Below are 26,943 nucleotides of genomic sequence, written 5' to 3' on the forward strand. Positions count from 1 at the left end.
AACCTTGTTCAACACATATACTTTATCGCCAAAGTTAAATACGCTATTGTTTCAATATGTTTTATTTATTTTTAACAGCGACAAATGATAACTTACCAAAACACTTTTTTAAAAATGTTTTTTAATCTCTATACTTTTTTCCCTCCTCAACACCAGAGTGTGCTGCATCACCCTCAGAATCCCACCTCCCACGCCACTGATATTCAGTTGTAAAGTGTCCTTGAGTCTCGTGAAAGACATAAAATGTATTATTATTAGGGCTGTCAAACGGTTAAAATTTTTAATCGAGTTAATCACAGCTTAAAAATTAATTAATCGTAATTAATCGCAATTCAAACCTTCTATAAAATATGCCATATTTTTCTGTAAATTATTGTTGGAATGGAAAGATAAGACACAAGACGGATATATACAATCAACATACTGTACATAAGTACTGCATTTGTTTATTATAACAAATCCACAAGATGGCATTAACATTAACATTGTTAAAGCGATCCATGGATAGAAAGACTTTTAGTTCTTAAAAGATAAATAATGTTAGTACAAGTTATCGAAATTTTATATTAAAACCCCTCTTAATGTTTTCATTTCAACAAAATTTGTACGATTTTCAATCAAAAAATAAACTAGTAGCTGGCCATTGTTGATGTCACAATAATTACACCATTCTTATAGTGCTTAAAGCCATAAAATCAGTCGCACCAAAGCGCCAGCAGAGGGAGACAAAAAACACAAGTAACAAGCGGCCATGACGCTGTGCTGTCATTTTAATCTGTTTGAGCGGGGCATGTGTGTTAATTGCGTCAAATATTTTAACGTGATTAATTTAAAAAACTAATTACCGCGCGTTAGGGCTGTCAAAATTATTGCGTTAATTACTATTATGATTTACCATGTGAAAATGTATTTTCAAGCCCATTAAATGTTGCTGATCATTACTGTCTCAAACACCATCCATATTGTCATCCACACAGGTGAGGTGGACACAGCGGTGCTGGCCAAGTGTAACCCATGTGTATCCAGCCCATGTCAGAACCAGGGTGTGTGTCGTACTGACCCGGTGGATATCTACAGGTGCAGCTGTGCTCCAGGATTCAAGGTCAGTCTCGTTCGCCTAACTTGCGCACTCCCGATGTCGGTGTCTTGTTAGTCTGTCTGTGAATTCTGATCTCAGGGCAAGAACTGTGAGACAGCTCTGAATGCCTGCGTTAGCAACCCTTGCGCCAATGGAGGGCGATGCCAGGTGAATGATGAAGAGGAAGGACAATACAGGTGAGGAAAGTCATCTTTACCCATCTACAGTAAAGGCTTGTATGTAATAATGTAAAATAATAACACTAACGAACCAATCCAATAACTGCATGTGTGAATTGCAGCTGCACATGCCCGCTGGGTTTCGAAGGTCCCTCCTGCCAGACCAACATCGACGACTGCGAAGATAACGACTGTGAGAACGGTGCTACCTGTGTGGATGGCGTCAATAATTACACTTGTTTTTGTCCCCCCTACTACACAGGTACTGTGATGCATGGGCCAACACTATAGAGTAGGGATGTCCTGATCCACCTGATTTTGAGAATCTGCCGATACCGAGTCCCGAGTGAATGAGCTAACATAGACACTTATCCAAGATTTTTTTCAACCTTTTTTGAGTCACGGCACGTTTTTACATTGGAAAAAATTCTCGCGGCACACCACAAACCAAAAATGTTTCAATTTTTTTTTCTGTACAGTATATATTAATTATAAAATAATTTCTTAGTATGTATACTTATGTATATGCGGTGGGAAACTTGAGCCTGTTTAGATGAACACAAAGCCTTTATCCAGGCAGGAATCTTCTTCAACAGCTCTCAGTCTCTATTTTTACAGCAGTGAGGCTTGAAAAGCTCGGACTTATCATACAGGGGGACTTTAGCAATGTCTTTGGTGTCTATGGTTAAAGACCATACTGACCTAACCATACTGATAGTATAGTTATTTACTTTTTGCACTCCTAGTCCTCCATACATCAGGGCCGAGCATCTCGCTGACAATGGCTTTGCAGGCAGGTAGTATTAATGTCTCTGCCGCATTGTGGTACTTTTTGGATTTGGCAACAAGTTCAGCAACAAGGTCGCTTTGAGGGCTTTCTCATTCACATTTGTATTTTTTCTCAAAAAAGTTGCCTGCTTCTCTGTGTTTTCACGAAGGCGAACAAAGTAGTCTATCAACTTGTTTTGAAGCGACGGGTGTTTCGTTTGGATATGACGTTTAAGCTTGCTTGGCACCATGGCGCTGTTGGATAGCCAAATTGCTGTCCTCGACAATGTTTTGGAATAAAACAGATCGTCACATATGGATAAAATGGAAAGGGCACTTTCAAATATATCGACACTTGACGAGTCTAATCAAATGATGTACAGTAGACGTGCTGGGGTCCACATTGTTACGGACAGCAAGGTGGCTGATGGCTAGAAATCAGAGCAGTTCTTGAACGACACACAAGCAGTACCTCGCTCATCTGCATACGACAAAAACATTCTAGCAACTCCTTCCTTCCTACTGCAACTCCGCCTGACAAAGTAAAAAAAAACAAAAAAAACTGCGATATTGGATAATTTCTCGCGGCACACCTGACAATCTCTCATCGCACACTGGTTGAAAAACACTGACTTATCTAGTGGAAGATTTTGGTAGCAACCTGTTAGTTGCTTTTTAAAAAAATTTTAAACAGTGATACCTTTTTGAAACGATATATCGATTCTAGGTGGGAGCATAACGATAACCTTTTGGGCTACATAGTATCGCGATATATCCCCTTTGATATCACACACCCTGACACGGTGATGTCACACCCTGAATTAACATATTTGGGCCTATGATCGTAGAGCTACTGAGCTTTCTCTCGCTAGATCAAAGCAACAAACCTGTCAGTCATGGTTAACTTTAAGTACCAAAAGCCAGCTGCACTGGTGACAAAAAAAGGGGGAAGGAGGGAGGGTGAGATCTGGCGACCATTCCGCCGATCAAATTTCCAGGGCGGAGCAAGCCACAGCAAACAGACAGCTGAGTGGACCAATCAGAGACGGGCAGACGTGACGTTGGTAAAGCGACAAGAAACAGCTAAATAAATGTCTAAATAAACATACGAGGAGAACGGAGAAGTTTATTCAACAAGACTGTTGGTTTTAGCGACTCGATGTGTTTTTGGTCATTTAAAACTAATTTACCACGGATTGGAACATATTCTCAGCTCTATCGTTCGCCATCTGTGTTGTTGTGAAGATGAATTCTGACGCAAGAGTGACGTTGCTAATAAAAGAACACGTCACGCAAATGAATGAATATGATTGCAAGGATTATTTCGTTCTGGCTCGAGAGGCCAATAAGGAGATGGGTCCCAGACTCTTGTCACAGTGTTTGAAAAATACAGGGAGAACAGTGTGGTTGTGCCAGGCAAAGGGTGAGAGGCTGTTCGAGCATGAAGCAGAAAAACATAAATGTATTTTTTTAGGGCTGTCAAACGATTAAAATTTTTAATGGAGTTAATCACAGCTTAAAAATTAATCGCAATTCAAACCATCTATAAAATATGCCATCTTTTTCTGTAAATTATTGTTGGAATGGAAAGATAAGACACAAGACGGATATATAAATTCAACATACTGTACATCAGTACTGTATTTGTTTATTATAACAGTAAATCAACAAGATGGCATTAACATTATTAACATTCTGTTAAAGCGGTCCATGGATAGAAAGACTTGTAGTTCTTAAAAGATAAATGTTTGTACAAGTTACAGAAATTTTATATTAAAACCCCTCTTAATGTTTTCGTTTTAATACAATTTGAAAAATTTTCAATCAAAAAATAAACTAGTAGCTCGCCATTGTTGATGTCAATAATTACACAATGCTCATGGTGCTGAAACACATAAAATCAGCTGCACCCAAGCGCCAGCAGAGGGCGACAAAACACCAAAAAACACAAGTAACAAGTAGAGATGCCGATCGATCGGGTCCGATCACGTCATTTTCAAAGTATCAGAATCGGCTAAAAAAATATCGGCCATGCCTTTTTTTAATATATATTTTTTTTTTAATTAAATCGTTTTCTAATTGTATTTAATGTTACAGACATAATGTGTTACACTTATCCAGAGTCTGTAGTTTAGGTTTAAGGTAGGATTATCAAATTTATCCCAATAACGGGGGTAATTAATTTTTTAAAAAATGTATCACGTTAAAATATTTAACGCAATTAATGCATGCGCTGCACAACCCACTCATTCATTGTCGCGCTCCATCTGTAATGGTGCCGTTTTGCCAATATAGAGAGCTAAAAAGCAGCGTGAAATGAGTAGAGTGAATTTTGGCAGCCTTTGGAGCCTTATTTTGATTGGCTAAAGCCTTACAATCTCTCTCCTTACGATTGGAAATATCATGGGAAGCAATGTGGGGAAGCAAGGTAGAAATTGATCTTTTTCTTAACACCTTATGTTATATCCCATCACAGAGAAGATTTATGAATTGGTAGCCCTACGCACAGTCATGGTTCCATTTGTCATGGTTCCACTTCCCATCATGCATTTGGGCATGGCCTTCAGTATCATTTACTGAAAGCTCAACAAATACACTAGATGGCAATATTTAGTCACAATATACAAAGTCACAAGTCTTTCTATCCGTGGATCCCTCTCACAGAAAGAATGTTAATAATGTAAATGCCATCTTGAGGATTTATTGTCATAATAAACAAATACAGTACTTATGTACTGTATGTTGAATGTATATATTCGCCGAGTTTTATTCATTTTTTTCTTAATGCATTGCCAAAATGTATATGATCGGGAAAAATTATCAGGAATGATTGGAATTGAATTGGGAGCAAAAAAAAAAAAGCAATCGGATCGGGAAATATCGGAATCGGCAGATACTCAAACTAAAACGATCGGGATCGGATCGGGAGCAAAAAAACATAATCAGAACAACCCTAGTAACAAGTGGACATGACACTGTGCTATCATTTTAATCTGTTTGAGCGGGGCATGTGCGTTAAATGCGTCAAATATTTTAACGTGATTAATTTAAAAAATTAATTACCGCCTGTTAACGCGACAATTTTGACAGCCCTCATTTTTTAAAATTAAAAACCCAATGCTTTTCATCCCATTCTGATCCTCTAAAAAATGGCGTGATCAGCCCAATTTCCAATCACGTGGTCAGATCGGGACATCCCTACTATAGAGTTACACTTTTGTACTCTGTTTCCAATATTCCAAATGATATGTTTGCAGGGGAGATGTGCGAGGAAATGGAAGATGTGTGCGCCCCAGGACGAAGCCCCTGCAAACATCAGTCTACCTGCCTCATCACCTCCTCTGGGCCCAAGTCAGTGCTCTAATAAATTATTTGAAAGTGCAGGTAGATTTAACTCAAATTTGGGGTTTTGTGCGCATCAGGTGCATGTGCGCTTCCGGTTATGTGGGCGATGACTGCAGTGTGGACTATGATGACTGCCAGGATCATCGCTGTCAGAACGGAGCCCAGTGTGTGGATGAGCTGAATGGGTACATGTGCCAGTGTGAGGAAGGTTATAGGTGAGGATTAAAAAATGAAATGTCTCATAAATTTGACACACCACTATTAAACTGTAAAGTTTGTGTAATAATCAGAATCAACAACAGTAAAAATCTTGAGAATTGTTACGTAATGGTCCTCCCTGTTTTCTCAGTGGTCAGTTGTGTGAGGTTCCTCCTTCACTGCTGTCCCTTTGCGAGCTTGCTGACTGTCAGAATGGTGCCCCCTGTGTGGAAAGGGGAGGCCGCGCTCTCTGCCAGTGTCCCCCGGAGTTTGGCGGGCCACGCTGCGAGAAGCTTGTCAGCGTAAACTTTGTGGACCGAGACTCTTACCTACTGCTCTCCGACCTCAAGAACTGGCCGCAAGCCAACATCACCCTGCAGGTATACACCAGGATGCGCCACTCACTCACATTTTACATCAATTTTTTTGTGGAGTTTACGCTATTCTCCGTTTCTTGTTTGACACTTCATGCCTGTTTTCTGTGCAGGTGTCCACGGCTGAGGACAACGGTATCCTCCTGTACAACGGAGACAATGATCACATTGCCGTGGAGCTATACCAAGGTCACGTAAAGGTCAGCTACGACCCAGGCAGCCAGCCCGGCCACGCTATCTACAGGTCAGCTCCTTCTTGCCATATCATGCGACATCGTAGACCAACAGTTCATTAGTCAATTATGAATATCTGTACCCAACCAGTGCTGAGACCATCAACGACGGTCAGTTCCACACAGTGGAATTGGTCACGTTGGACCAGATGGTGAACCTGTCTATTGACGGGGGTCTCCCCACCACTATGGACAGCTTCGGAGCGGTGCGGCCCCTCAACGGAGAGGCTCCACTATACGTGGGGGGTAGGGGCCCTCTCCAGAACACACCTCCCTCCTCTTCAGGCACTCTTAACTACTACACTACTGTCGATCACCTCCCTCCCCCTCCACACCCACCACCGCAACCAATAGCCCCTATCCTCATCATTCTACTCAATCTGGCCGGTCATGAGTCATTTCAACCCTCAAAAATCGACCATTATCCAATCACCGAGACATGTTCCTAAAAAATAAGTTAAAGGTTTGATTCCAAGACCTTTAATATTTAAAAACAAACTGTTTCGTAAATCTAACTGTACTAAGGCAGTAATTCTGTCTCGTACCACTAGAGAGCGCTAGTACTGCAATTTGAGAATCATTGAATTACCAACATAACATTTGTATGTGACTTTGTATTTGAGACCTCTGTTTCAACAATTAAAAAATATCCTCATCAATATAGTCAGAGGTGATTGGAGTAGCCAACAATTTTACTCAAGTAAGAGTAGTGTAACTTTTAAATAATATTACTTAGATGAAAGTAGCCATCGAAAATTTTACTCAAATATGAGTAAAACGCTATTCGTTGAAAAGAATACGCAAGTCATGAGTAACACTGTAACTGCTTACAATGTCTGAATTTATTGAATAATGATATTTTTTTTCTCAACACAACTCCATCAATATGAACTGTTATTATTACCGAATTGGCCCGAATATAAGATGGTGTTTTTTTTTTGCATTGAAATAAGACTAAATAAGAGTAGGTCGTCTTAAATTCGGGGTCTAGACATTATACCCCTTTACGACGCTAGATAGCGCCAGATTATCATTAAAGCGAATGCTGAATTTGACTCCCCAGGCAATTCCATTACAATTTTGTTGTTTTATCACAATAAATTGATTTATTTACATTTCAAAAACCAGAAGCCATTCATTTACGAATGTGATTGCACTTTAGTTTACATATTTAAATGTTCAGACATTAAGATTTGAATGAGGAATTGGATATGAATAGGAATGGAATAGGAGTAATAATTAATGAATAATTGTTATTCTAATAACTATCTATTTATATACTATATATACAATATACTAGTTTATCTATTATTATTAATAATTATTATTATGATTAATATGGAATATGAATAGGAATATCATGAATATATAAAAATTGGTGTTCAAAAATTCTTTTTTTTTTCAAACTTGAGTCTAGAAAAAGAGGGGGTCGTCTTATAATCAGGGCCATCTTATATTCGGGCCAATACGGTATAATGTACTATAACCTATTACATGACCATATTAGGCCAATAAGATGACACAAAAATCATCGAATTCAAACCAGAACACTTGAACCATTACCCATCCAAAGAGCATGAGTGCCCTTTAGTGGAGAAAAACATTGTTACCTCTGATTGGCATAATGGCGTCAAGTGGTTGTTGCTGCGACATCTCATTGGTTAAAACTGAGACAGCCACTGTCTGCATCTCGTGCAGAAATAAAGCCAATATGTACAATAAAAAAGTAATGTTTCTTATTCACAAATCGACTCAAGTAAAAGTAAAAAAGTATTGCGTGGTAAAACTACTCTTAAGACGTACATTTTTCTCAAAGTTACCAAGTAAAAAGTAACGGAGGAAATGTAACGCGTTACTACCCACCTCTGAATATGGTAGTAATAATAACTTCTTGTAATGTTAGGACTTTATTCTCATCGCACTGACACTCTTCTGGCGTTTAAAGGCCGTTTCAAGCTAGCGGCAGCCTAGTGTGAAGTGTTCATTGGCAACCCATTCATTGTGTATTTGGGAATGGACCTCTCGGCGAAAGTGAGCGGTTGACGGCAGTTTTGGGCGCCACACTTACGTCAGCATTGCATTCGGACGGATATACACAAATCACGGCCGACGAAACCTTGATAAATGTGCTTTTTCTTTTAAGTTTCGTGAGCTCTTTGACGCGCGAAAAATGACTCTCCTACCTCTCCTTGCTAAGCTAAATGGCACCACGATGTACGTTTGTGTGAAAAATTAGTTCACGAACAACAACAAAAACTTGTAACTCTTTGCACGGCTAATATAATGCCTCCCAATAGGAAAAGTCGTTGTTTTCTTGTGCAACAATAAAAAAGAAAAGCATTGGTTAAATAAATGCTTTTCACTTCCTGACAGCGTTTATGTCTGGCTACGTGGCTCCTCCCGTTTTGCACTTGCCGTGGACCGCTCTTCACACTGAGCTGACGCTAGTGTGAAAAGGCCTTAAATATCTCAAATAAGTTCTAATAATAGCAAAATCGAATCTTTTTTAAAATATTTTTTCTTCTATTTCTAATGTATTGCAATAAAACTACATGTTTTCATGAAATTAAGTATTTACCCTCCTACGGTTTCCTTATAAAACTCTCCCTTTCATCCTATACTTTTGGGTCATAAGTCCATATTATCAGTATTGTTGTTGTTGTTATGAAAAAACTGACTTTTTTCCCTCAAGGTATGAAAACTTTAGTACAAAGGTTTTTCTCATATTCAAACTTATACTTATCATACCACAAACGGAATTTGTCATTAGGTGTAAAAATCTAGCTTCCAATCTAAGACACGTTTCTACTTGAATCCAACCATCATTCTTGTTCGTACAACCTAATTATCTTAAAATTTTATCCTTAATTTTGTAAAATTCTGCGCACTTCTTGTAAAGTTGAAATTTTACATTCAATATTTTTTATTTTAAATATTACAAACGTCCTTATAAATTCAGACTTTTACCTCAATAGATGTCCACTGTCCAGAACTCCTTAATCCTTTAAACGTGGTTTAGAGATGGCCACGTACTGTGTACTAAAAGCATATTGTAACTTCCCGTAAGGATTAAGAACCAATCAGTTGACTTCTAAATGAGTTGTTGCTAGGTAACCGCCACATAGAAATTGTCAAGAGAGCTGGCTTCAAATGTGTCTTATGTTTTTGATGTCATTCAACCTAGAACAGAAAATCTTTCATCTGAGCACTCGGCCTCTCTTTCAAGGATGCTGTGTCTCGCAGTGCATACAGTACATGCTAAACTTGTGCCTTGACTTCAATCAAGCGTCAATACGCTTCATTGAAAGTGATGAAATTCAGTTCCAACCTCCTCCCATTTAAACTTTTTTTTTTACTAACACTCTAGTGTTGTATTTGGAAAATCTCATAACTTGGAGGCACTTTATAATCTTGCTACGACTTTAAAGTACAATATTTGACTATATGTACTGTAGCTACTGAGGCATTGATGGGCACACATGCTTGAAAAGTCTTTCCTCCATTTCACTCCTACCTTCCCTTTGTTAGCTGTCTGTCTGTGCTGGTTCTTGCCGACCGTCACCCCACTAACCGCCTCATGACCTCTCGCAGGGATGCCCGTGGGCATGCACCCAGGCGCCTTCCGTCTGTGGCAGATCCAGAACAGCTCAAGCTTCCACGGCTGCATCCAGAACCTGTACATCAATAACGAGCTGCAAGACTTCACCAAGACCCAGATGAAGCCTGGTGTGGTGCCGGGTTGCGAGCCGTGCAAGAAGATCTACTGCGTACACGGCATCTGCCAGCCTGACGGTCTACAGGGGCCCGTGTGCCACTGCCAGCCTGGCTGGGCCGGACCGCAGTGCGACCAGCTCGCCACTAACCCCTGTCAGGGCAGCAAGTATGTTATAACTTTGTTATGACCAATCTGTTAAAACATTTGAAATCGCAACTAGTATGGTCGTGATATGTATTAAAAGAGACACCTGTTTCTAGGTGCGTCCACGGTCGGTGCATCCCACTGGACGGTCAGTCGTATCGCTGCGAGTGTATCGAAGGCTACCGCGGTGCGCTGTGCAACCAGCAGGGAGAGCTTTTCAACCCCTGCCGCCGGCTGTCCTGCAAGCACGGCCGCTGCCAGATCTCAGACACTGGAGATGCCTACTGCCACTGTGAGAATGGCTACACCGGCGAACTCTGTGACACAGGTTTGAGACGAGACCCACGCTTGTTTTTCAGACTCTTGAATTTATGGTTGTTTTCAAACGGTTATGTTCAGGGTTTATGCGGTCATTAAAAAGCATTAAAACTCATTAAATGGGTTTTGTCAAAATTCAGGCCCTGAAATCATTAAACTTTGGCTAGGTTCAGATTGCAGATCTTAATGCAAGAATCAGATTTTTTTCGTGTTTTTCTGACTGGAGTGAAGCATTAAGTTGACGGCCTCAACAGGTCAAGTCACATAGAAGTGGACCATTTCAAATCTGATCTGGGTCACTTTCACATGTTGAAATTCGATCTGCGCCACATTTTTCCAGAATGTGGCGGCGGTCTGAACTGGCTAGTCTCCCAAATCGGAATTCATGCAGCAATTACGTCAGTAAAGAATGAGAGCGGCAGGCAGGACAGCAGCGATAGCTGTGCATTAGCGTTAGCGCCTAGCTTAAACCAAAGGATAAGCCTGATAATGCTCAGTTTTCTTTCTGTGGGCCAAATAAGCAATATTTCAGTATTGCCTACATGGCGAGTCAGGTCAAACTGACGCGCAGACACAAGACTTCATCATCACGCACACACAGTGCGTGCAAGCGTTCTATCAATAATATTTTAATATAAGACTAAACAGGGATTGTTAATGTCTATTATTTGTGTCTTCTTTTTGGAAATCAAAATATGATTATTCTGGAATGACATACAGCCAGCATTTGTAGTCATTTGTTTTGATGCTTCTGCACATGTGGGTGAGTTTGCTCAGCACGTGTCGGACAACGAGTTAGTGCGCATACGTAACACTTGAAAGGACTCAATGGACATAGGCAGTCTGAACGGGCACGCCAAAAAAACATATGACAAAAAATCGGAATTGTGCATTAAGAACTGGAGTATGAACCTAGCCTAAATGTTCGAGGCATTAAAAATTATGTGACACTTATACAATACATCTTTTTTTTTTATATAATTTTATCATTTATACTATCGGATAGCCGGGATAAGAGAACATGTATAAGATCATTACGGGATAAGAGAGCTGGTACTATTGGCTACCCGGTAATATTGACCGATAAACACATTTTAAAATGATACCGGATAATAACGACATTGGTTTTTCATTATTGGTTTTGGGTCAATATGCATGTTATCTTCAAAGTCAATGTAGAAGCCTTCTGCCTTTGTACGAGGGCTGGTCAGAGCTTAGCGAAGTAGTTACACTTATTGACCATTAGATGTCTCCAAACTAAGATGCTTGGGATTTGTTATATGAACGGACCATTTGCATTCATGGTAAAAAAAATTAAATGAACAAAAAATAATTGAACATTAATGATTTATAACCTCATTACTTACCTCATTCACTGTACCGAAGCTGTGTGCCTTTGTTATTTTGAGCCAGAAGCATTGTGTGAGTCATACGTGATATGGCAGGGCCTTACTGGCACTTTGCACTTGATCCATAAAACGGATATTTGCACTACAGTGCAACCGCGAAGTAGCACCAAATTTTTTTTGTGTTCAATATATTTCAGATTTAGCATTGGAAAGAGATACATATAAGACTTGTTTTTTTCCCACTTTTTTCGCCAAATAAAAAAAAAACTTTTACGTGTATATATATTTTAATAAATGTTTTTTAAGCACTTCAAATGTAATAATTATGGTAGGTTTTAAACATGTTACTGTCCCACTGAATTATTTTAAACAAGAATAAAGTAAAACATGCTTGTCTTTATTAAATTCACTGTGTGAGTCCACTCAAATCCGCTCAAACTGCTCATTTTCACACAATAAGTTCCCACAGCAACTGTTTAACAAGTTAAACGATGATTGACGCTTGCGGCGCTTTGAAGTTTCAGCTTCCAAGCATCTCTGGCAATATCAAACCTTAACGTATGTCAATCATCGTTAACTGTAATAAGCAACTTCAGTGCATTGCCCAACCAAGAAAAGCAGCTACGTGATCGGATCGGGACAGTTCATCTGTATTTATTTATTCAATTTTTAATTGAAAAAAAATCCGCAATGGACTGAGGGCGTGAAGTTTGAAGCACGAAGTAGCGAGGGATCACTGTATTTTGATCTCAACAATAAATATAGTGGTGCAATATAGGCACTTCAATTGTTCACTTATTTTTCACAGAATCCTTATTGGAAAACCTTGAAGTTGTTACATTTATCATTACTAATTGCATCACAATACAATTAGTCGTATCCAAAGTTGCTTTTATATTATTTTTATTTCCATATAATCTAAGGGTGTAACGATACATGTATTTGTATTGAACCATTTCGGTCCGGGGTCCTTGGTTCGGAACGGAGGCGTACCGAACGAGTTTCTAACGTAATGTAACCCTTACTTTTCGAGGCTGTGAGTCGACCGGGTTACAGTTTCTTTGTGTAGATTATATTTACTCCGTCTTCTCTACTATTATGAGGACTAACACGGTAGGACAGTTAAGAAACGTCAACGGCGCGACAACGTGGCCGCCACGAGAACGCAGTGAAACGCGGGCGTTAAAGTCAATCAGCCAATGCACACAGGTCGCAGTGCGGCCGCGGGTTAGACGCGTCCCAGAAGCGGCTCAACGCGACGCATGAGAACGGCAGAGGTGGTTATTTGATGCGAGACACGGCCCTCCTGCATCAATACTACTACCGGTAGCTAGAATCGGGCCGGAAGTCACTCGTGTAAAAATACGGTGGATCCGGTCGATTTTGAAACTAATATGCAATCGTAACGTACTTTTTGAGTCCATCAGATCTCTTGAGTTGTAGATCGGGGCACAGTTGACTTGTCTTTGTTGATTTACTGCTGTCTTCTCTGCTATAATAATAATGAACACGGCCCCGTGTTCAATACAAAATCCTCCTACCACAACAAAACAAGTAGGAACTAATATTCACATAGGAACTAAAGTTATACAACATAAATATACAATATAAATGAATACTACATCACGTTTGTAAAATATAAACACATAATAAAATAAGTAATAGCCCATTTAAATAAAATAAATTGAAATGAGCTAAAACACCTGTAATTAAATGATAAAAATAATACACACATCCTGCTTACACAAATTTATAAATTTCTGTGTGGCGCTTTAACTTAAGAAAATCCACCAATAGAGCTTTTTGAAAACCGTTCATAAGGGAAAAAAATGTTTCACTGAGGCATTGCATTTGTAAAATACATGTTAAAATCTTTGTCATTGGGATTGCTTTTCTCTTTAGCACAGGATTTCTTTTTTCTTCTTTCTTTCAGAAAGAAAGCTGACCAATACGCGGGGTCTGAAAGGCAAATTGTTGTTGGATTATTATCTTTAAATACCCGCTACTTTTTGAGCAGAATTTTAGCTTTGTATAGGCTAATGTTCCTATTGTTGAAGGCACAAAAGTGTGTAATAAAAAACTAGCACATTTATATTTTGCATTTTGTTTTCTTACTGTACCGAAAATGAACCGAACCGTGACCTTAAAACCGAGGTACGTACAGAACCGAGATTTGTGTGTACCGTTACACCCCTAATATTATCTTTTTCCATTGTCCAATTGTGTACTTTTAATGGTGTCCGTCAATTTGTTTATATCTTTGTATGACTTGTTTTGTTTATTTTGACAAATGAGTGGCTAAAATTGCGGTTGCGACTGTCCCTTCAGAGTCGGCATGCCGGGGCGAGCCCATGCGGGATTTCTACCAAGTGCAACGGGGCTACGCCATCTGCCAGACGACGCGCACTGTGTCCTGGGTGGAGTGCACCGGCGCGTGCGAGGAGGGCGCCTGCTGCGCCAGCCAGCGGATGAAGCGCCGGAAATATACGTTCGAGTGTAGCGACGGCACCAGCTTCACTGAGGAAGTGGAGAAGAGCATCAAGTGCGGCTGCGTGGCCTGTGCCGTCTAGAACACGATGGGAAAAAAAAGAGATTCTAAAGATTATATATAAAACCTCTATCTATATATTAAGGACTCTGACGCTTGTAAAATAGAACACGTGCTTTGTGAGCAGCGGGATCACAGTGTGTCAACTCAAAAAGGCTCCTGAGATCAACCCCCACTGACACACATACCCCAAAACAGCAGTGAGGAAAGTATGTAATGAAAGAAGAAGAGAGCTGGACCATTGGGCAAGCCAAGTCACATGACAGGAAGGTGATTGTTTGTTACACACATACCCACAGGCATACACGGAATATGTTCGAGTGGCACATAATCGAGAGCGGATGAGTGACTTCAATACATGAGTTTCTGGGGTTGACGAGTTACCCAGCATGCTTAAGCCCCTCCTTCCAGCAGGGGGCGCCACATCCACTTGATGCCCACAGAAATACAAGCAAGAGGAGACAAGAAAAACCACATAAAACTTTGTGATTACTTTTTTTTTGGGGGGTGAATCATATGAATTTCTTACTTTTGTTTTATTTGATTTCACAATGTAACCTTTACAATACAAAAACACTCCCGTTTATATAGAAATGCCTAACAGATTCTAATATATATATATATTTCTTTTTCTTTTTTTTTTGGTATAGTATTTTTCTATTTTAAGTGGAATGTTGATGGTAAAAGGCGTTGCCTTGGATTTTTGTTTTTTGTGTCCAGCATTTAATGGCAAATGGTAACACACGTGCACACATCTAAATTAGAATATCATGGGAAAATTGGCAGTTCAAATCAAAATATAAAGCTCATGATACAAATTTCATCTTCATACAGTGAAATTTTTATTAGGTCCATTCCTGCCTGGTTTCTACATTAAAAGCCTTTTCTAATCAATAGTATTTTTTGAGAGAAGTTGAATTTTGTTTTTACGTGAGCCATGAGCTGTAATTTTCGAACTATAAGCTGCTACTTTTGAATCCTTATGGTCCAGTGCGGCTAATTTGCTGATTTATTTGGGTTAGTAGTTAACTTTTCTTTTTTTTTTGATAGCGGCATCATAAGACTGTCATAAGACAATCATAATTATGACATGACACTGTCATGGGTATTAATGAATGCTTACGACGCTGCTTAAATTCAGAATTTTTAATCTTCGAGTTAGCGGGGGTTTAATTAGTCGTGGTTGATTTGAACAAATTCCGTGCAGTTAGTTAGTTATTAGTTTCAGGGATCCGGCATGGCTAAGCTAGCGCGAGTCAATGGGCCCGTCCTAGCATGCCAATAAAAAACAACATATGCATGCATGAAAATCATCGATGACCCTTGCAATCAACAACAGTGTTGGCTATCTTTTCAGGATGAAATTATTAAAACTTACCATTGCATGTCAATAACTGCAGTATGAACAGCAACATTTGTCATCAAGCAGCTCTGTAGGAAACAGGTTTCAGAGCGGAGTGATATTTTTCCACGGGTGTGTTTAGGTCGTAACCACCAGCAAGTATCCAGTTTGTATTGTTCCTTGTTCTTCATAGGGAATTTGTGGAAACTCACCTTTGCCCATTTCTTCTGTCTGTTTCCACTGCCTTTAAACGCACGTCTGAGTTTTCCAACCTCCATCCAGGAAAATATAATTGGAAAGCCACTCAAACTGGGAGGCCCTTGCCTCCAATTCAGAAAAAAACAGTACCCCGACTTCACGAGTTGCTTCAATGAGACGTCACTCGACAAAATGCGCTGGCCATCGAAAAGCAAACCGTCAAAAGTCAAACTAAAGAAGGCAGTTAACAGTGTGATCTAGTACAGTGATCCCTCGTTTTTCGCAGTTAATGGGGACCACAACCCGCCGCAATTAGTGTGTTCAATGTATTCATTCAGATTTAGCATTGGAAAGAGATACATATGACATTTTTTTCCTTCAAAATATAATTTAAAAAATATATATTTTAAAAAAATAGTTTTTAAGCATTTCAAATGTAGTGATTATGATAAGTTTTAAATATGTTACTGTCCCACCGAATGATTTCTAATCTAAACAAGAATAAAGTACTGTAGTAGACAATGCTTGGCTTTATCAAATGCTTCATTGAGTGACTCTACTAACTTAACTCCACTCCTTACTTACACACAATGAGTTGCCACAGCAACTGTTGAACAAGTTAAACGATGATTGACACTTTCGGCCCGTTTGAAGAGCGTGACTCTGGCAAGATCAGACACAAACATCAACATCGTTAACTTTAAAAAGCAACTCCAGTGTACGGCCTGACGAACAAAGAGCAGGGAGAGGGAGAGCGAGAGGGAGCGATAGCGAGACTGCCCGGTTGGCCGGGACAGCTCATCTGTATAATTAACTTTTTTAATCGAAAAAAAAAAATCTGCGATAGACTGAGGACGTGGAGTTTGAAGCGCGAAGTAGCGAGAGATCACTGTTTTTACCTTCGCCGTTGTTTTTCCTCCACTATTTGATCGCTTACGAGAAGGCAGGTTTGCTGGAGGTCAACGTATCTTTTGACAGCCAAAATAAAAAAAAAACACTTGGAAGGCTTTGAGGTCGCAACTGATACTATCCGAGTGGGGAAAGTCCGACTTCCCACCTTCCTCGAATGCAGCATGAGCACGAGTGGCCGAAGCACTTATCCCTGTTGTGTTTGCATTACACATTCAAAAAAATAGTCCCGCAGGAATAAATGAATTACGTAAGTTTGGTGTGACATTGTTTTGGCCGCATGGGTATTTTGAACAATGATCTGCATTTTGAATTTATTTGACTATGTTAGTCCTGTTAATATCGATTTTGACTGGCATGCTAGGAAGGGACCACTGACTCGCACTAGCTTAGCCACTCTGGGCCTTGAAATTAATAAATAACAAACTGCAAGGAATTTGTTGAAATCAACTCTACCGACTAATTTAAAAACTGAAAGATTAAGCCTAATGTAAAAAATTCTGAACTTCCGCTTTAAAGTGTCGTCCGACAAATTTTGTCACAAACTCCATTTATGTCCAGCTGGGATCTTTTACATCCATACAAAGTGATATAATTTGCAGGACGAAACTTAATGACATGTCACTAGTATTCATTTATGCTCATGACATTGTCATGTCATTATTATGACAGTGTTATCAGTAATATTTTCGGGTGTAAATATATCCCATGCGGTTTATAGTTCGTTGTGGCTTATCTATGAACAAATGCCGTTTTCGTGTCAAATTTGCTGGTTCACGGCTTATAGTAAGGTGCGCCTTATAGTCCGAAAATTACGGTACTTATCAAAATGAGAAATGGAAAAAGTTTCACTTTTTAAATCGAGCTACTGAAATAAAAAAATAAATAAAAAACATACCATATTCCAATATATTGCAATGCACCTGTATACGTTGTATAGGACTCTGTCTTGAAATATTGTATATGTTGTCCTTCATGTGAATATTACATCCCGTTCAACGCCTCGGCTTGTTTTCGCGCTTTTTTTTCTTTTTATTTATTTTTTTGTACTGCGATGCACTTAAGTGTGTGTTCCTGGTATTTTCAAAAACATCAAAAACAAGAAAAATCTTAAAATGACATTTTAAAAACTGCATTAAAAATAATGAAGTTCAACATGCATTATGAGCTGCTGTCAAGCATGAGTTGTGTTGGTAAAAGAATGCAACCATGCAGCCACAATAAAAGATGTTTTCTAGCTGATATTACAAAAAAAAAAAAAAAGTTCACGTTTTCGTGAGGTGCCAAATTGCAATGGGCACATAGCTGAATGTATAAATGTGTACAGATAATAAATATGCTTATTGATGAAGTGGTAACTCCTAGCTGTCCTTTAGTTTAGAATGGATCAAATACTGTTCCGGGATTGTGATTCTGGTAATGGTGAAACCGTGGGGGCGCTTCCCACCCTCTTAAGCGTGCGCCTCATAAAAGCGCGCCTTTCATGGAATGTGACTTTTTCTTGGCTTCCGTCAGTTCACGTCTCTTTGTGTGCAAGTACAACTTCCTGGTAGCCATCTTAGTGGTGCTTGTGCTATATTGAGATGTACTTTAACTCAATCAGTAAGACTCTTATCCTATAAGCTATGATATACATATGTTCATGTAAACCACACAATGTTGTAAAAAGATTTTTGCTTCTCTTGTCACAGGACTTGATAGTGGGATCGAAGTGAAATGAGTCCCAAAATGATGCTGAATGTATGTAGTGCCACCGACAAATTGTTTACCAAACTTCCACTCTTTTAATTCATTAAACTTCTGTGTGTGCTTTTAACAGCGTACTGTCTTGTTAGTACTCATTCACAAGAACAGTCAAAAGTCAAAAACTGTTGTGTTGTGACTTCTCACGTCAGAAGAGTGTGTCAACAAATAGAGATCGATCGGCATCGATCGGGTTTGATCACGTCATTTTCAAAGTATTGGAATCGGCAAAAAAATATCGGCTGTGCCTTTTTTTAATAAATATATATCTTTTAATTAGAGCTGAAACGAATACTCGAGCAACTCGAGTTTAAAAACTGATCCGAGTAATTTTATTCACCTCGAGTAATCGTTTATATTGACAGCTCTAAGCATCACGTTTTGCTCGGACTACTTTTAATGCGGGACAACGCGCTGATGTCACATGCGTAGAGGAAGAAGAAAAAGAAAAAAAACTGCAGCCGACTGCCGCTCCAAACGACGCCGACGTTGCTAAATACTAGCCCGCACTATGCTACATTGGTAGCAGGTAGGATGAGTCTCATAGAGATCACATGTATGTTGAACTAGATGCAAAATGACAGACTCGGCCGCGTCTGGGCAGCGTTAGTAAACAGTCGCCATCTTAAAGCAGCAGAGCACTAAGCGCTAATAAAGAGCGCGAAGCGCTAATAAATGAGATTAACGTTACTTTCACTAGCTCAAGTAATGTTAGCCCTGCGGAGGGCTAGGTTTCTATTAAATATGACCACTTTCGATGCGTGGCTAACGCGTCTTACATACAGGCTTTAACATAACACAGCGTTGTAGAGTGATTAGGGTGTAAAATAAAAACTCAATAATGCTAACTATCAATTTTAGCTCAGTAGTCATTGCTGGATAAAACACCAAGTAGCATTGGTCCCTAATGTGCTCCAATACAGCCTGTATCATACATTTATTTTTAACACTGCAAAACTCAAAATTCTATCAGGACTTACAGTTTAGACTAACTTAAAACCCAACTAGAACTTAAAAATGGCTTGACACAAATAGAAATTCAATTGAAACACGTGGGAAAAAATCCTGACTTTTAACTCATTCATTCCCAGCCTTTTGCGATAATTTTGACTTCGTTTTCAAGCGTTACAGAATATTCAATGGCTATATGAACACAAAATTTACAAAGAGATTAGATTCACATCTTCACAAAAATAATGTTTTTATTTACTCTTTTGTTCATTAGTTATGAGCAGTTGAACATCATAGGAAAGCAATGTTCATACGTCTTTGGTAGTGAATGAGTTAAGTGATGTGTGTTATCAAGCGTAACAGCATTTTTAGGTATATTATATATATATATATATTAATAAGATCTGAAGGTTTTTTGTGTGAAAGCAGTGAATTAGTCTTTTTTATTCTAGTTACATCTGAGATGACATTGTTGGCTGTTTTCAACAATATACATCGAAAATTAAGACATTGATTGAATGAAAATGGTTCAAGATTAGATGAAATGTCCTTTTTTCTCATGTATATTTATAATTGCTCTTCATCTAAAAATATGTTTTATCCGATTACTCGATAGAATTTTCAGTCGATTACTCGATTACTAAAATATTCGATAGCTGCAGCCCTACTTTTAATTAAATCGTTTTCTAATTGTATTTAACGTTATAGACATAATATGTTACACTCATCCAGAGTCTTTAGTTTAGGCTTAAGGTAGGGTTATCAAATTTATCCCGATAACGGAGGTAATTTTTTAAAAAATGTATCACGTTAAAATATTTAACGAAATTAATGCATGCGCTGCACGACCCACTCACGCATTGTCGCGCTCAATCTGTTATGTCGCCGTTTTACCTATATAGAGAGATAAAAGGCAGCGTAAAATGACTACAGTGAATTTTGGCAGCCTTTACAGCCTTTTTTTAATTGGCTAAAGCCTTACAAAGCCCTCTCCCTACGATTAGAAACATCATGGGAAGCAATGTGGGGAAGCAAGGCAGCAATTGATCTTTTTCTTAACACCTTATGTTATATCCCAACGCAGAGAAGATATATCAATTGGTAGCACTACGCACAGTCATGGTTCCACTTCCCATCATGCATTTGGGCATGGCTACAGTATCATTTACTGAAATGTCAACAAATACACTAGATGCAAGATTTAGTCACAATAAACAAGGTCACAAGTCTTTCAATCCGTGGATCCCTCTCACAGAAAGAATGTTAATAATGTAAATGCCATCTTGAGGATTTAAACAAATACAGTACTTATGTACTGTATGTTGAATGTATATATTCGTCCGAGTTTTATTCATTTTTTTCTTAATGCATTGCCAAAATGTATATGATCGGGAAAAATTATCGGGATTGATTGGAATTGAATCGGAAGCAAAAAAAAAAGCAATTGGATCAGGAAATATCGGTATCGGCAGATACTCAAACTAAAACGATCGGGATCGGAAGCAAAAAAAAAACAGGATCGGAACAACCCTATCAACAAACAATATGTTTTTGATATGTTTAGACAAGCAACAAGTTAGTTCTGACTACCCAACACAGCTATAAAGAGCAAGAGGGTGAATTTGATCTATGAATAAGTGTTTCTATCTGATCAGTAAAACTTTTGAGTTTGTATTAGGGCTAGAGGTGTGCAAAATTTCCGATTCTTAGATTATTCGCGATTCGGCCGTGGAAGATTCGAGAACGATTCACAAACATCCAAATTCTGATTATGGAAATATGCCAAGTAAAGCGGAAGTACAACACACTCAGCGCGCCGCGCGGGCTTCGGGACGGAACGGAGCGGGAGTAGCTAAACATTATGCTTCTCTTTAACCGGCCCCTCGGGTAATGCCAACGCTCAACTCACGGCTCTAGCTCAACTCATGCCACGAGATAAAAAAACACAACAACATACCTGACTGCTGCCGAAAAGCTGCTACAAGTACAGCTAAGCTACATAATGTTACGGTAGATATCATTTATATAGGACTAGATGGATTTTAGACTCGGTAGCGGTAGCAGCACATCTGCAAAAAGCTAGATGCGGGCGTTAGTAAACGGCCGCCATCTTAAAGCAGTAAACTTCCCTGCAATGCTGTTGTAGCGAACCTTCCAAGCACACCTAATTAACTTTTTATCTAAAATACTCCTAAATCGGTAAAATATTGACTCGAATCTATCTTTAAAATAGTTTTAAAACTTTCACATGTCAAAAGTAGACAAAAGGGAAATTATGGAATAACGGGAGCAATTTTAACAACTTTAACGGTTGATTCACAACATTAAATTAATTGAATGTAGTTTAAAGCTGCTGATACAGAATGGGGACTGGAGTTTTTTTTATTTAATGTTATTTTTGTATATTTGTTTACTGCTATATGTTAACTTGATACTGAAATAGTAGTTTGGTTTAGCCTGAGAGCATTTTTGAACAATTTTGGAACTAATGTACAAAACTTTATTTTATTAAAAAAAAAAAAAAAAAAAAAAGGAGGGGGGTGCATCAATAATCGTTTTATAATCGAATCGGAGCCTCTGAATCGTAATCGTAATCGAATCGTTAGGTGCCCAAAGATTCCCAGCTCTAGTAGTTACTACTAGAGGTGTGTGACATTCCCGATTCTTAGATTATTCGCGATTCAGCCGTGGAAGATTCGAGAACAATTCACAAACATCCAAAATCCTATTATTGAAATATGTCAAGTAAAGCGGAAGTAAAACACACTCAGCGCGCCGAGCGGTCTTCTGGACGCAATGAGGAACGGAGCGAGAGTAGCTAAACATCATGCTTGTCATTACCCGGCCCCTCGGGTAATGCCAATGCTCAACTCACGGCTCTAGCTCAACTCATGCCGCGAGATAAAAAAAAACATACCTGACTGCTGCCGAAAGCTGCTACAAAGTACGTCCACAATACAGAATGTTAAGGTAGATATATTTATATAGGACTAGACGTAGAATAGATTCGGTGGCGATAGCAGTACATGTAGAGAAAGCTAGATGGGGGCGTTAGTAAACGGCCGCCATCTTAAAGCAGTAGACTTCCCTGCAAGGCTGTTGTAGCGAACCTTCCAAGCGAACCTAATTAACTTTTTATCTAAAATACTCCTAAATCGGAAAATATTGACTTGAATCTATCTTTAAAATAGTTTTAAAACTTTCACATGTCAAAAGTAGACAAAAGGGAAATTATGGAATAACAGGAGCAATTTTAACAACTTTAACGGTTGATTGACAACATTAAATTAATTGAATGTAGTTTAAAGCTGCTGATACAGAATGGGGATTTGAGTATATTATTTATTGTTTTTAACTGTTAACTTGATACTGAAATAGTGGTTTATCTAAGCCTGCGAGGCTTTTTTTTTTTTTTTTAAACAGTTTTTGTAACTAATGTACAAAACATTAGCAGCTAATAGCAGGGGGGGTGTCATTAATAATCGATTTATAATCGAACCGTAGCCTCTGAATCGTATCGTAATCGAATCGTTAGGTGCCCAAAGATTCCAACCTCTAGTTACTACATTGGTTGAATGATGCGAGGAAAGTCTGAGAGACACTGAGAGAGAAGAGAGGGACTGGGAAGGAGGGAAGGGAGTAGTGACGCGATGCAAACGCGATGCTAGGCTATGTCGCTCCAATTATATCTGACTGTAGGCGACAGCCTACAATCTACGCCCTTATGATGCTATGCTACATATTACATGCATATAGAACTAGATGCGAAATGACGGACACTGCGTTAGCAAAATGTATAGAAGAATTAGATGCAAAATGACACACTCACCGGCATTAGTTAACAGCCGCCATCTTATAGCAGTAGACTTCTCAGGAAGGCTCTGTTGTAGAGAACCTTCCTAGCGAACCTAAGTAACTTTTTATGTAAAACACTCCTAAATCGGTAAAATCTTGACTTGAATCTATCATTAAATGATGAAACAGTTTTAAAACTTTCACATGTAGAAAGTAGACAAAAGGGAACTAATGCAACAACGGGAGCAATTTTAGGAACTTTAACAGTTGGTTCACAACATTAAATGAATTCCAAACATAGCAGAGGTTACTATCTAGTTATCGCAACATCCACAATTCCCGTGTCTAGTTAAGTTTAGGGTAAAGAATTGGGCTAGGGCGAATTGTCCTAAAAACCATTTGAACTTCAGAGTGTGACCAATGTTTTTTTTTTTTTTTTTTTTTTTTTTTTTGGGGGGGGGGGGGGTATGAAAAAAAAAAAAAACATAAAAAGTAACACCAGTTACTTTGCCAAGTAACTAATTATAACTGAGTTAATTACTTTTTGGGAGAAGTAATTTGTAACTAAGTTGATTTCAACAAATTCCGTGCAGTTTGCCAGTTATTTGTTAGTTTCAGGGGTCCGGAGTGGCTAAGCTAGCGCAAGTCAATGGGCCCGTCCTAGCATGCCAATAAAAAACGACATATGGTGCCTGCTTAGCATACCAAAAAAAAAAAAAAAAAAAAAAAAAAAACATCAAAAAACAGAAAATTCTGTTCCATTGCTATATAAACATGGAACCCACCAAAAGAAAGATTAGACTCTCTTCTTTCAGCAGAAAAAAAAGTTCATATCTTTTTCAATTCTTTAGTAACATAAACAACAAGACAAATAGAGCTTTTGATCGCTAAGTAAAAATTTATTTACATATAACTACTGAACTGTTGAACTATTTGCGCACATAAGAACGGGGACGATTCTCGGCTGCTCCCGGCTGAATGAGGTGGCTCCTAGTAATCTGATGAGTCCGGATCAAGATCGGTCTCAATTTTTTCATCAACTTCATCATTGGTTTCAACCTCGAGCTCAGGAGTAACGCAACGTGAGCTCCGCTGAACGCGTGTGGAACCTGACGCTGTTGTGGAAGTCACCATCTCTCTCATCAAGATAGATTTTTTTAATCCTTCTTTGACGATGATTTCGTTTTCTTTTCAAAACACTCTGTCAGTGTCGTTTGCCTTTTTTTCCCCCCGATCATTCTCCACATTTTCCTCAAATTCTCACATGTCTTCACAAGATCCAACTTCCGTTTCCTGACTATTTTTCTTCACTTCCTTTCTTGGACCGAGATGAGTTCTTACCGAATGTGCAACTGACCTCCAGTGGCCAGTTTTATTGCTTTAAAATGGGTTTTGAGCTTTGTGCATTGCATCTTAGATACATCTGAACCTATAGATGCCTTTTATCAAAAAAAAAAAAATGCAAAGGACGTATAAATACGTTTTTGGGACACTGAAGCAATTAAAAATAGAACGTATCAATACGTTTTTGGGAACAAATGAGTTAAGCCTAATGTCAAAAATTCTGAACTTCCCCTTTAACCGGGTCGTGTCCTAGTATAATGTCGCGGCATGTGGCAGACCGATCATCATCGGGCAAAGTGGAAAGATAGCAAAACTGAAAGCTGACACAGTTTAAATACCACATACCATAGCAACACTATATTAGACAAAGCTCTTGAGTCAAAGCCCCTCACTCAAATCGCATGTCATAGCCAGTTAGCTAAAGGACAGCAGCTAATTTGCTACTTCAATTTGCAACCAGAGTAGTTTACCGCAGTTAACTGCCCGATACGTAAAAAGTAAAGATTAACCATTTAAATTCACAATTCATGGGAATAGGCGACGAAACAGACATCAACACAGAGGTAAACACAAACAGCAAGGATTAGCAGTTTATCTGACACTAACCTGTAAAAGCAGGTGGGAAGACGCCATTTCCACCGTCGATTGTATGATTGGCAGTTTTGGCACACGTACCGTAATATAGATGCTGCATTCACGTGTTGTTGAGTAATCGATGCAATGAATCTATATAGTGTCTATAAAATGCGCCAAACAGTCACTGAAATTGTGATGTATTGTTGGAGCATTAAAATAGGTTGCTCCCCCCGGTAGCAACCACGTTTTTATCCCACTTTACAACACATCAGAGCGACTTTCCAACTTGGGAATTCAGATCTCCCGATACACTTGAATGCGGCCTATCTCCCGAAAGTGCTTCGCGGAAGTATCCACTCATATGCTTATCAAAGCCAAAGTTACATGCATAAATTACCATATTAAAAAGCCATGTGCAGATTGTATATATGGCGTGAATAAAGTAATATGACCATTTTAAATAGGCGCATTCTGTAAATAATGCTGTGTAGACCTCAAACTCTAAAGTATTTTATTCATTTGTGTTTACCGGTGAAATTTATACTGGGGCACGAAATATGTCTGGCCCATGCTAACTGTACTGTGTTTGTTTGAACACCAGATAGCAGTCTTTACAAAGTCTTGAACTCTGAGCTGCATTAGGGATAATTTAGAACAAAAAAGAGCATCCAGACCTTATCATCCATATCAGTGTTTCACCTCACAAATACTTTATGTAGAATTGTCAAATGTTCCTAAAAACAACCTCCTAATCTATGTGATAAAATCAACCAGAAAAAATAAAACTGTTTTAGCTGAAGAGAGTAGACAAACATTGTATACAACCCTATGGATCAGTGGTTCTTAACCTTGCTAGGGTACCGAACCTCACATGTGGATTCACCCAACCCTTCGGAATGAAATAGTAAAGCTTTTTTTTTCTTCCCCAAATTCAAAACCAATGTATCGAAGCTAGCAAGCGAATAATTTAGCAAATTCCCGTTCAAAATTCTCCTCATTTTGACAGCATGTTTTATAAGCAGGTCAAAATTTGAGACCATGCTGTCCATTGGTCTGTTCTATTCCCTCATACAAAGCGCGGGTCAACCTTCCACTGAGCAAACTAGCTCCTCCTCCCATCAGATCAAGGAATAGCAGTTCAAAGCAAGGGCGTAGGTTTGCATAGGGACGGAAGGGACATGACACCACCAACTTTTAAGGATGCTCAAATTGTCCCCACCAACTTTTAAGGCAACCTTATTTGCATTATATAGTGACTTGTTATATTGGTTATCGTCTCCCAATATGTTGTAAGGATATAATTGACCCTACCATTATTAAGTGAATTATTTTTATTATGTTCAGACTTACATTTACCCCTTTTCACTGCAGAGTGTGCTAGTCCATTTTTTTCCCCTCAAATTCACGTTTGATTGGCTGATTACTTGGATCCTCGCCCCCCAACACACACACAAACACACACTCACAGGTTCAGCCCATGCTGCCTTCTCCACCCCCTTCGAAAAGAGTGATATTAGGGTTTTGTTTTTCGACCAGCTGCAGCCACTGCATTTAATGTAAAAAGACATAAATGTCGTGGAGGTGGGGAACACACCACTAATTTTGCTACTGACAGTCCGACCTGTATCAGCGTTAGCATAACATTTAACTGTGTGAATTTGCTAACCTGCAAAACTTGAGTACGAAGCTGCTTAGAAATAAGTGTCCTCCAGTATGTATTTTCTACTGTTAATGTTGATTAAACTGTGAGAAATGTAGTGAACCGAGGTTTATCCCTTTCTCCCCAGTTTTTATTTTTTATTTATATGGTTTTAAAGCAGCCCAAAGGAGCTTTCG

General features: G+C 38.9%; 1 protein-coding gene across 4 annotated transcripts in view; it reads left to right on the forward strand.

The window, feature by feature from the left end:
• slit1a (slit homolog 1a (Drosophila)) overlaps nt 1–18,502 on the forward strand; it is a 274,736-nt gene extending 256,234 nt beyond the window's left edge. For 2 of the 4 annotated variants that reach the window (XM_057847549.1, XM_057847551.1), the window contains 11 exons: nt 978–1,102; nt 1,178–1,275; nt 1,380–1,519; nt 5,283–5,376; nt 5,448–5,585; nt 5,720–5,948; nt 6,056–6,186; nt 6,267–6,460; nt 9,767–10,055; nt 10,151–10,362; nt 14,030–18,502. In XM_057847549.1, coding sequence (XP_057703532.1) covers nt 978–1,102; nt 1,178–1,275; nt 1,380–1,519; nt 5,283–5,376; nt 5,448–5,585; nt 5,720–5,948; nt 6,056–6,186; nt 6,267–6,460; nt 9,767–10,055; nt 10,151–10,362; nt 14,030–14,271 — 1,892 coding nt within the window. In that variant the 3' untranslated portion in view covers nt 14,272–18,502. The remainder of the gene's footprint in view (nt 1–977; nt 1,103–1,177; nt 1,276–1,379; nt 1,520–5,282; nt 5,377–5,447; nt 5,586–5,719; nt 5,949–6,055; nt 6,187–6,266; nt 6,461–9,766; nt 10,056–10,150; nt 10,363–14,029) is intronic. The other 2 variants (XM_057847552.1, XM_057847553.1) reach the window with 1 other exon arrangement.
• Nucleotides 18,503–26,943: the final 8,441 nt, after the last annotated feature.

Source organism: Corythoichthys intestinalis, chromosome 10 (genome assembly GCF_030265065.1).
Source record: "Corythoichthys intestinalis isolate RoL2023-P3 chromosome 10, ASM3026506v1, whole genome shotgun sequence".
Classification (NCBI taxonomy): Eukaryota; Metazoa; Chordata; class Actinopteri; order Syngnathiformes; family Syngnathidae; genus Corythoichthys; species Corythoichthys intestinalis.